The following is a 12,292-nucleotide window of genomic DNA, read 5'->3' as shown; positions in this document are numbered from 1 at the left end:
GTGAAGAAAGAAGATTTCTCTTCCTTCTTCAACCGAGTCAACTTTGCTGATTTCTCCACCAACCCGCCGAGAATCAGCCGCCATACCGCCCACCAACAGAGCGAGGAAACGGCCTCCCGTCATCACCCGAGTTTCGAGGAACTGAGTCTGAGTCAAATGATGGACGAACACATATTCTACCCACGTCCTCACGTGATTCAAATAAGAGGTTTATGTATGGGCAAAGATAGATTATCATAGTGTGTTATTCTTTTGTATCAAGGTTATTGCTTGTACAGTTTACGGACCGCCGAGTCCGCTCATTGCTGCTAATAATACTCAGGGTGTTACTGTGACTTGCTGTTACCACGAATGAGATTTGCTGTGTTGTCGTCCAACCATGTTGGGCTGTTTGTGCATTTCCTCCATCGCAGGTGAGACCGGCACACTGAGTTTATCCATTTAAGAACTAACGACCACGGCAGACGGATTACGAACCGTTCACCGCATCTCTGAGTGATAAAACTAATGGTTGCCGTCTCTCCCACGATCGCTAAACCGGCCTCGGTGCCGTCACCCTGTTCTCTCTCTCTCGTACTAAATGCACACACACACGACCCCTCACAAACATACCTGCACACACATTTGGCGAACAGATAACTTGGCGATAGAGCCCAGCTTTGTCCCTAAGTTATCGTAGCAGCGGAGACACATGTTAAACGGGCAGATGCCAACCAGTCTCTCCGTCCACATTCGCAGCCACATTCTCTGGTCGGAAACCTTGTGTGACACACTCTCCACGAGAGCCACGCCCGACATTTTGTGTACTCCTCGTCTCCTGCACACACACACAAACATAACCCCTTTCACACACACACCTCTACCCTCCTCTCATGTATTATAGACTTATCTGTTACCATATCTAATCATGTTACTGTTTAGTTTGTAGTTGGAAGTCAGAAGTTTATCGACTGCATTGTACTGATTATGAATTGATATTACTGCATCAATAAACTTTGTTATACAAGTGTTTTGGTTTTGTTCTGCATGCACCTGTGCCAAGGGCTGGCAGAGGATGTCAGTGCTCGGATTCAAGCCTTCATTGTTCCCCTTTGAATGTCGATGATCTCCGGATGTCGACATTCCTAAGAGAACAATCCTATATTGAGACTGCTATACTGTCTGGTTATTAGTCCCTGATTCCAGGGTGGTGCCCTGGCAATATTTATACTTATTAATATTCTATTGATTTTGATAATTGATAGTTATCTTTGATGATTGTTGATTTGAAGGATTAATAAGCTAATATTGATTCTAATCAATGTTCTGTTGATTCTAATAATTAATAATTATCTTTGATAATTATTCATTATTGCTAATAACCAAACCTGCTCCTGAGCGAAGCCCCAACACAAGCAATCAGACTTGAAATAGCCATATCTATAAACCAGAATGCTATAGAGACTTGAGGATGGGATCTTTTGACCATGTAGCAGCACCCTAGTAACCACCCAGAACTCCCTAGCAACTTTTTAACAATGCCCTGGCAACCACCAAAAACACCTTCGCATTATGGCAACAATTTTGCACAGGCAAGCACTAGTAAAACTAGTAAAAAAAATTAAAAAAAAACATTTAAATGAAATATATATATATATATATATATATATTTTATTCACCCAGGAATCCATAGAAGTGGCACTGTGGTACATAAATATGGAGAATTCATACTTTTGTGTCATGTTGTGTCGTTTAAAGAATGGCATTTCTAGGATGAATATGGTATTTTTGTGTGATTTATTGCTCATGTAAGCTGTTTCATATGACTTGGGAGAGCTGCGTAAATTGGAGCTGCCTGTTCCATGACCTGTTGGAAATTTCCTCCATGCTGACATGCTAAACAGCTAATGGTGAATAATGATTCATGCCTTGAGCGGGCAGGAACAATGAACAAAGACAGTATTAAACAGGAGAGAGAACCAGACAAAACAGACTGAAGGAGTGGAGAGAAAACAGAGATATAAAAACTCTAAATCAGATATACCAACATGAGGATAGGCAAACCAACCAGAAAGGCAGCCAAAAAAGCCACAATGTGTGAAATCAGGCCAGTGTGTATCCAGATGCTCAGTAAGAATGTGTGTGTGATGATTTGAATTGCAGCCAGTGCCCCCGCCTCACCCAGAGAGATGATCAGCCTCAAGGAGAGGAAGAGTGACTACGATTCGACTGGAACCAATGCCAGTTACCAAGGAAACAAAGGAGATCACACTTCTAGAAAAGACACAATGGCAGGTAGGCCTAACTTGAGGAAGAGGAGGATGAGAGAAAGAAAAGACTGAAGACCTCAGAATGATACTTACCCTATTAGAGGATGATAGGCTTGTGTTTACCTAATGTTTACAAGACATTACAGAATGCATAAATATTGTGTTTGATCAAATATTGTGTAGAGCTTTAGTGAAAAGTCTTGGTATCAATTTTTCCACTTAGTCTCAAACATCATTTGAATGACCTCTATATTGATTTGTAAATTCCAAGGTCGATCTTTTACTCTATGTGCAACCTTCTACAATTCAAGTAAATAACTCACATATGTGACCAAATTTAATGCTATGTGACTTAAAATGCCTGTGATTACCCACTGGCTGACTAACTTTTTGTATTTCACTCACTAGTGATTGAGTAGTATAGTGGCGAAGATGTTCTGCACCAAAATCCTTTTTCTACGTGTTGAGAGAAAAAGTTTGGTTTGACTTGTTCAGTGTAATGTCGAGTATACGCACAGATGGGGTAAAGAATGTGCAACTCCACTCTCGTTAATGTGCGCTCAACTAAAGCACTTCTATGAGGCACTCACTAAACCGCCACTATTTTTAAAAATGAATATATATACGTAATGTACCATGATAGAAGGTCCCCTGTATAATTAACAGCATTAGCTGAGATAATTTTTTTTAACCCCTTCTCTCCAGACACCTCTCATATAGATATATCTTTTCACAATCCAATCAATTCTTGTTTACCCTGGTTTACTCGGAAATGCATGACATTACAGAAGTAAAATGGGTTCCAATGCATGTTGACTCCATATATAAACTCTCTTTGTAATAGGATGGCTTTGTTTCACTGGCAACACAAAGCACAATTTACAGGGCGTTTTGTGGTCTTTTCATGTTTAATTTATTTAAAAACAAAAATAATAATTCTCTGCACATTCACACTCTCGCTTTCATCCCACAGTTCAAACCTCCTGTGGAACATCCACATTGTTCCGGAACTCGTACGAGACTTCAAATGAAGAGATCAAACACAACCAGGTGAGCGGCAGAGTCAGCCTGAGCCGACTCAACTAACTAGGGTCAAACCGGGACTGCAACTCTGAATCCGTATGTGTCTCCTACTGTAGAAGTCATTTGTTCAAGACAGCTGTCTATCTAGCAGTTCTGTGTGTTGGCAAACAAAATGCTGCAGATCTAATGGTGCTTCCAAAGACCTGTCAGATGTTGTTTATGTGACTTTGTATGCTATCAGCCTATGCTAATGAATAGCAACTACATGCTTCCAAATACTGAAGTATTTTTGGCGAATTTGACCGTGTAGAATATCTGTTATTTCAACTTGACAAGGCTTATAATGGTATTACTTTACTCTCTAACTATAGATTTTCAGATTTCTTATTGAGAATGTTTGCCAGATGTCTCTGGCACACTTCCAATCCACACCGTATGTTGACTCAGTCGACAGAAATGGTTTCCCAGACGAGCAGATGCGAGGAGGCTGGGCACTGATAAGCCTGGCTTCCACATGGATATTTCCTTTCTGTAGCTGGAGAGCATTCAGCTCTGAATCTTTTTCAATTAGCAACATCTCGTTTTCTGCTTCAAATCATTCTGTTATATGAAGCAGCTCTGAATGGATGGAGTAAAGTGCATTTAACTCTTGCAGGGTTATAAAAGTGCAGTTTGTCGTTTCTGAGCTGGTACCAAATTGCAAAAATAATGACTGTTTTCAAATTGGTTTCCTAAACTTAGGTTTCCCCACATCTGCCATTATTGGCTCTAGCGGGTAGACTCACACCAACAAACAGAGCAATGTTGAAAGTGCCACAGTGTGTACACTCCTCAGGGAAAATCAACCTGCAAACATATTTGTGTGACTGTTCGGGGTGTGTATTTACACCTGCATACCGTGCATCAAAAGTGGTAGTTCTGCTATTACTTAAAAAAAAGATTAATAATTCGGCAAACATTTAGGGGATATCTCGTTTACTTGCAACTATCTGCCTCAAACAAAGTTCTTAAATATCTTTAAAAGATATGATGCCACAAAAATTTTACATTTTGGCAAGTTCTCAACCATGTTTTTGGAGTTTGCTGAATTTGCTGAAATTTGCTTCTTAATGTAGCCTATATGTGTATATAATATATGTGCAAGCATGGAGAGTACAGCCACGTATTTATGTAACATTCCGAGTACTGTTGCTTGAATTTGTGCAATTAAGATACTGCAGATCTACATCGATTTGAGTTTATCAGACTCTTGACAATTTGCATTTACAAGTAACTAAACATGAAATTCTTATTTTTCACACATAATTTTATATAAAGTCTCAATTATGAGAAATAGAGTAAAAGTTCAAAGCAGTTATGGAATGTAAAGTAAAAATGACAGTACAAGGTATTAGAAGATCTTATTTGTTTACTCCCAGGCAAAAACGGGTCTCTGATGAGGCTGGACACCCAGAGCCTCATGCACTGTAAAAATTGAAAGATTATTGAGGCACCATTTGGGGTTTCTCAGCTGCCATGCCAGCGGAACCCTCTGGAGATCCTCCGTGCACCCTTTTTCTAATAAACTTACTCTTAGTTTCTGCAAGAACTCATAAGTACTGTCAACGTTTCCTTCTGTAACCCCATTATAAGGGAAAGGCTTTGAGGCTCTTGAAATATATCTACTATATATATATATATATATATATATATATATATATATATATATATATATACATACATTATTTAATATATATAATAGAACATAAATGGGATATTTGAGGCTCCTTTAAAGGGTGTCTGGATGATCTCCTAAGGGTTCTGCTGGTGTGGCAGCTGAGAAAACCCTAATGCGCCTCGAGTATCTTTTCATTTTTACAATGGGGCCATATTCCATTTGCAAGCTGACTGTTCTTTCTCGCATTCAGGAGAGATGTGTTGATCGTTGCCTTTCACTTACAAATACTTTTTGTCTCAGGTCCCGCCACCACCCGCACCACAGGAGCCCCCATGCAAAGACTATGAGGCATATCCCATCTATCAAAACTCCACTAGGAACTTTGAGGAGCCATTTTTCGAGGATCAAGTCCATCGCCCCCCTCCCGCCACCGATCTCAATATGCACCTGGGACTCAAGTCCACTGGGAATTATGTGGACTTCTACTCTGCCGCCCGCCCCTATAGTGAACTCAATTACGAAACAAGTCACTACCCTGCCTCTCCTGACTCTTGGGTTTAGAACTTCATGACCCCAGGGCCTTGCGGGCAGGCAACGGAATTGGGGCATGTAGAGAGGCTGGGAAACTGCATGTGCATGCATATCACAAAACATTTTTCATTAAGTTTCGTTCATCTAAGCTGGTTCCATGGTGAGGAATGAGCGAGAGAGACGTAGAAAAGAGGGCCTTGAGAAAGAGAAAAAGTAAGAAAGAATGTGTAAGAGACAACAGGGAGCTTTGGAGTAGAGAGTGGGTTTTTATTGAAAAGTATTTGAAAAGTGAAGGTAGAAAAAGGAGACTGCACATGTCAAGCAAGGGAAGGCAAGGTATGTAAGCATAAGAAAATTGAGATTGTAACTTGAGCTATGGGAACGGCTTTTCACCTTTTTCGAAAATTTCTTTTCATTTATTTGACGTCATGGTGGATCAAAGCTTCATCTTGAATATTAAAGAATGTCCTCTATGTTGGAAGGTTTTTTCCACCGTTTTTCCCCATTTTTTAATCTTTTTTTATTGGATCTTTTTTTAATTTGTTGATGTGAAGTATTTGGTGTAAATTAAAGAGATGCATTACACAAGTGCATTGTGTATATTACATAGACCGCTCATACCGTGGATATGCATATTGTTTTACAGTTCAAAGAAAAAGACAAAAAAAAAAGTCCTCGGAGAGATGTATTGATCATCAGTGTCCCCTTTCCCACAATACAAACACGTTCAAAGAGCAAGGATGTATATGCCAGTATTGTTCCTTCTGATAATGTGAATATGTCTGTGGCAACTAAAAAAAAAGCAGTTGAAGACAGTTACTTGAGTACCATTCCACTCTCCTTGTCAATGAAGTGCTTTCTCACTGCCTATAAAAAAAGATTTTTTAGATTTATTTTTCAGTTTTCTCTTAAATCAGTTTTTTTTCTCTCTCTTTTTCTTGATGACTTGTTGTGAAAAAAATAAATGAGGCTATTTATCATCCATATAAACTGTATGTTTTAGAACTTTATCTCAGTTTTCTGTGCTAACTTAATGAAACTATAACTGATATAGTGCCAAAATTTTTAAATCTCTAAAATCAGCTCTGGAGACATTTTTACGTTTTTATGTCACTATTACTTGTTATTTCTCCAATTTGTAGCTGCTTTTTGGTTCCTACGTGTATTTTATTGGAATTAAGCTACATCTAGAAAACACTGGAAAACTACCAGGAGGGCAAAACCTTTGCAAGCTTAATTCCCTCCAAAGATGTAAAACATCCTGTCTCTCAATGTTAGTTGAGTGTGTGCTGTATGTCGATCAGTGTTTGATACAAAAGCCTTTGTTTCTAACAGGTGGCTTCTGCTGTTTGATTTGGTATTGAACTGCAACACTGAAATGTTAATAGAGAATGATAAATATATAAATATGAATATAAATATAGATCTATATAATTTTTATGTGCAGATGTCAGTGTCACTGAAAGCAACAAACCAGAAAAGACTTCCATGTTCTGATTCCAACAGAGAAAAGAAAATGAAACTTGAAAATGTTGACCTGGTTTCAGTTGTGTTGTTACCAAGCTACATAGAGATAATCACGCTGGATTTGGATGATGTTCTGATGCCAGGACAATAAATTACTCTTTGTGATTTAGAGCTGTTTTTTTTGTTTTGTTTTTTTCATTGCATGTTAATGGCATTTTTAATGTGTTTTTATATTTATAATATAATTGCATGCATCATTTTTTAGTCAGATCTTAAACGTTTGGAGCTTGAACAAATACAATTACAACAAGCTGGGTGCAGTATTGTTAAAGACACAGCCATCCAAATTCTCTATCACCATGATTGAAGATACTATGGAGTGTTTCCCAAGAAACAGGAAAACAAAAGCAAGAGATGCCAGCTTGAATCGCTCCCATAATCCATAGCTCAGCAGAGAGCACCGTTTCAGAGTATTACATCCGCAGCAGGCTTTGCATGATGTACAACAGGGGTCTCTTGCTCCGATTTAGGAAACCTATTCACACATGGGCACAGTCATGAAGGGGGAACCTGTTACTGTTATTACTCATAGCTTGAGATGGGATTTTGTCAACACATGTTGTGTTATATTATGACAGCAACATGAAAGTGTCCACAAAAAAGCACGCTCAGTGGAGGATAATGTGACAGCTCATGCCTGATGAAGCATTATGGGGATTATGTTACAGGCATCTTAAATGTAGCCTTTTGAGACAGGCTCTATCTGACGGGCATTTCCTGTCTGTGAGGATATTGTTAACGTATTACTCCTCTCTTTGGGCGGGTGACGGAGAGTCTGTTCTAAAAACATAGTGAGCTGCCTCTGGAGGCAGCATTTTAAGGAATCATATGCTCCCGCCGCGAAGGCTGTTCCAAAAGTTTGGAACCTTAATTATGCTGCTTCATAAGATATCTCTTTTTGGCCAAATTTTAAGGAAGCATTGTCAGTTACGAGGAGTTGCCGCCAATGTAGAATGTTCCAAATCTGTCTATTATGTGGCTCCATTTGAGTTAGGATGCTACTATAGAAGTCAGCTGCCTTTGAAGTTAGGAGACAGCAAGGTAGCTTATTAGGTTTTGGCACAGATCCATGGAGTAAAACTTGTCTTCTTCATAAGTCAATCGAATCAGGGTCATTCTAGAGACATTTCTGCACTTATAAGTATAATTGCTTATATATGGATTCAAAAGATTTTTAGGCTAGCTGAAAGGCTACAAATGGTAATCTTCCCCTGCAGTCTCTGTATAATTATAGTTAAAACAAAATCGTTTTCCGGTAATCATGAGCAAATGGCTAAGTCATGGAAATTCATCACAGACCCTGTCGACACCAGTTTTGGGCGATCTATTTGAAACAGGACGACACTAAAGACGTGTAAACAGGTTTGGGGTCCAAAACATTTGGAGATGTTTCTGCTTCAACCACATTTAGAGTGGTTAAAAACACATGACCACATTGGGCTTGTAGTTGAAACGTCGGGTAAACGCTCATCAATTCAAATGCATTCGGACAGCAGTGAAGAACTGCTTACTCACCTGTCAGTCATCTACAACACAAAATTATAATTCTCTCACTCACCCTTATGCCATCTTAAACTCATATGACTTTCTTCTCAACACAAAAGAAGATATTTTCATAGATTTATGAGTTGGGATTTTTTTTTTTTTTATCTGTACAATACAAATCAAAGGGGTCCAAAACTTCCAAGCTCCAAAAAGGACATAAAGGCAATCCATGTCTGCTGAGCACTGTACAGATTGACTTTGTCCTTTGACTTGCATTGTATGCATATAAACAGTAGCGGTTCTAGCTTGTATGGCACCCTGGGCAAAACCCGCTTCAACAAATATCTTTGCTTGTGTTAACAGTCATGCAAGTCTGGGATGGCATAAAGGTGAGTAAATGATGAGAGAATTGTGATTTTGTCATAAACTATTCCTTTAAACAAGAGTTATAAACTTTGCCGTTTACATGCGGCTTTAAAAGGAAAAAACAGTCCAATCTGAAAAATTTAAAAAGCTCATATACAGTACATATTCAGTACATGCACACACAAACTTCATGGTGAAAAATAAAAATGTGTGAAGAGGTCTGGTCTTTACAAATTTCTATATAATCTTTGCACTCATATAGAGTATTATCATGACAGCAGATGACTTGTAATATTGTGTATTGTGTGATGTATGTCCCTATTTTCAGCACGCACCCTGACAAGCAAAGTACCATTTTCTCCCATCTACCATATACTGGATGTTTCCTCATCTTGGGTCCTAGTCTTACAGGCACTTCCTCAATAACATGATTGGATTTGTGAGTCTAGACGTGCAGCATTATACATTCAATAACTTCAGTGTGTTACATTAACCTCTGTTTTTTGTGGACTTAAATTCTGGAATATATTATAGTCTGCACGTTGGCAATTGTAGCATACTTGTCTCAGCCATAGTACCTTGTTAATATTTCTGAATCACAGGTTGAAATATTGCAAGCGAGAATCAGTGTCAGACCCTCGCTGTCTCATCCTCTTGGCTCTGTGAAGTTGTAAAATTAAATTCAGAGGGTGTGCAAAATCGCTCTATTTCCACTGAATGCTTATGATGATTAAGTGCTCAATATGTCAATATGTATCAAAGTTCCATTTTTAGTCTGTGCCACCTCACACTGTGGGTTTATAATCTAATGTGGCATGAAAATAAAGTAGGTCTTCAATTCAACAATGTGATTCATTTTACATCAGTGCAAATACGGCAATAACTCCAAACATCTTTTTTTCATACTGTTGACACATTCCGTGATTTAGAGACCAAAAATGCAGGTTTGGCACAAAATAAATTTCTGTTTAAAAGTTAAACAAAAGAATCATCATCCCACTGTAGACAAAATTATTAATGGAGAATGAATTGTCATGAGGATTCATTGTGAAGTCATTGGGGCAGAGTTGTTAGTTTAATAGGCATCTGTGAATGTCAGATATTACATTTTTGTGCCACACCTGATTAGGTCAGTAACATTTTTATTTGACTTGCACTGCCAGGAGTTTCTTTTTCCTTTTCATCTACACAGGTTATTGTTAGAACAGTGCAATTTCATAAAGTTCTTCATGATAATCAAAACATTACCTGTCCTGTAATGCTGCCTTCACGTGCTATCAGAATTATCGTAAATACGAGTTTCCCACTCGGAAGTTGCACATGATGAATGACCCCTCAAGTCATAATTACGACCTGGAAACTCTGAGATAATTTTGATACCCGAGTTTCCGAGATGGGAGGAGTTCTAAACTTTCAACATGGAGGAGGAGGAGAGTACAGTTTCTGTAGTGAATGACAGGTCTTGTTCATTTTTCTAAATACAGCTAATTGTTAGTGCTTGGTGTTTTGGTCAAATTCATTTATGTATATCAGCAACCATTCTATGCATGTTGAACATTTTAACACTGTGAACATAGCTTGTATTTGACCAAAATTCCATTATCGTCAGCAAGCTAACTGAGTGATATGTATTATGGTGTCAAAATAAAAGTTCCTCAAGAAATATGTATGAATGAACCTGGCGTCATCCATGTTTCCCGTTCTTTCCATCAACAAAGCATGAGAACACGACATACTCATAATTACCACTTCAGAAGTGGAAGTAGGATGATTCAGATAGCACATGAAGGCAGCATAAGTTGTTAAAGCATGCAAGCTGACGTTTGCATGAAGTTTCCATCAATGACCTTTGTTTTAGAAACACTACATGGCCAAAAATGTGTGGACAACCCCTTCGAATTAACATGTTTGGCTTTTTCAGCTACACTTACTTGTAGATACATAAAATCAAGCAGCGTGTGTCTGTGAATGGAGATGCAAACTTATACACATTTAACACCGTTTATTACTGTCAATAAGACTGCAGTTAGGACTTTTAGCATTGGGAAATATTTTACAATCTGGATATAACGATGTGTATTGCCAGTTCCTGTATAACTTCAAAATCAACACCACTGTCATATGCATGCACAAGTGCTTATTAAAGCATTAGTCTCCCCTCTAGTGGTCATGAATCACTTTGGCGTAAACTCATCCACACCTATTCAACATCTGCCTGTTACCATAAGCCCAGCTCCAAAAGTGTAATAGAGTATCTGAGACTCATTTATTGAAGAGCAACTGCTTTAGGTGTTTGTAAAGATCACGACTTGACTTTGAGAAACAATGCTGAGAAATATTTTGATCAATTCTGTTTGCATCACTGACTATGACTCATATGGCCAGGGGTGTCAGCTTAACCGACCATTCAGTGTATTATCAATATGATTTTGCACACAATAACTCGGAGATCACTATTAAACACAATGAGGACTGTGAGTCCCTTGACTTTTACTGGGGGGTTGGGGACCTCACTGAGTTGTTGGAAATTGTCTCAGTTTTAACTTAAGATGAATTGCAAAGCTCCATAATAAGGATCAACATGGATCATGGTTCTTACACAAGACTGACATTATTCCCTTTCACTCAAAGTAGTGCAAATGGTGTTGATGCATAACGTCACATGTTTTTTTGTTTTTGCTGAAAAAGGCTTGTTTGTCAGATATACCCACCATCCTATATTCTATGTTTGCTAGAGTTTTCCAGACACATTTTTCACAAACGAATTTTAAGTAGCCTTCTGCATCTTTCTGGAGCAGATGAGTAAAAATTCTTCAGCTGTTTAAAGGGATAGTTCACCCAAAAATGAAAATTATCTCATCATTTACACATCCTTATGCCATCCCTGATGTGTATGACTTTCTTGCTGAATACAAACGAAGATTTTTAAAAGAATATCTCAGCTCTGTAGGTCCATACAATGCAAATCAACAGGGTCCAAAAGAAGACGTAAAAAAAAAAAAAAAAAAAAAAAGGACATAAATATTGATCTGTTTCTCAACCACGCCTATCATATCCTTTCTGAAGACGTGAATTTGGACCAACAGAGCTGAGATATTCTTTTAAAAATCTTAATTTGTATTCAGCAAAAGAAAGAAAGAAAGAAAGAAAGAAAAATACATTTACAGTACATGGACCACATTTATGCTTCTTCTGAGGTCTATTTGTAATTCTTTCTGTTTTTCCCCCTTCGTTTCTTAAATATTCTTCTCTCCCTTCGTCACCTGTTTCTAAAAATAGGCGGTCTGTGGGGTCGTATGAATTATTAATAAAGTCTACTACAGCCCTTTTACAGATGCATGCAGGTTTGATTTTTCTCATACGCCTGATTTGTTGCAATAGACTTTCCATAGTAGAGAGGATGAACGTCCTTTCTCATGGAACGCTCCTATTGGTTGCAGACGACCAATGACGT

At 38.3% G+C, this 12,292-nt stretch overlaps 1 protein-coding gene across 3 annotated transcripts in view; it reads left to right on the top strand.

The window, feature by feature from the left end:
* LOC127434765 (catenin delta-2-like) overlaps positions 1–7,064 on the top strand; it is a 426,842-nt gene extending 419,778 nt beyond the window's left edge. For all 3 annotated transcript variants that reach the window (XM_051687724.1, XM_051687723.1, XM_051687725.1), the window contains 3 exons: positions 2,143–2,274; positions 3,223–3,299; positions 5,230–7,064. In XM_051687724.1, coding sequence (XP_051543684.1) covers positions 2,143–2,274; positions 3,223–3,299; positions 5,230–5,490 — 470 coding nt within the window. In that variant the 3' untranslated portion in view covers positions 5,491–7,064. The remainder of the gene's footprint in view (positions 1–2,142; positions 2,275–3,222; positions 3,300–5,229) is intronic.
* The last annotated feature ends 5,228 nt before the right edge of the window (positions 7,065–12,292 follow it).

The sequence above is a fragment of the Myxocyprinus asiaticus genome, chromosome 44, assembly GCF_019703515.2.
Source record: "Myxocyprinus asiaticus isolate MX2 ecotype Aquarium Trade chromosome 44, UBuf_Myxa_2, whole genome shotgun sequence".
NCBI lineage: Eukaryota > Metazoa > Chordata > Actinopteri > Cypriniformes > Catostomidae > Myxocyprinus > Myxocyprinus asiaticus.
This window is presented reverse-complemented; position numbering and strand designations above follow the sequence as displayed.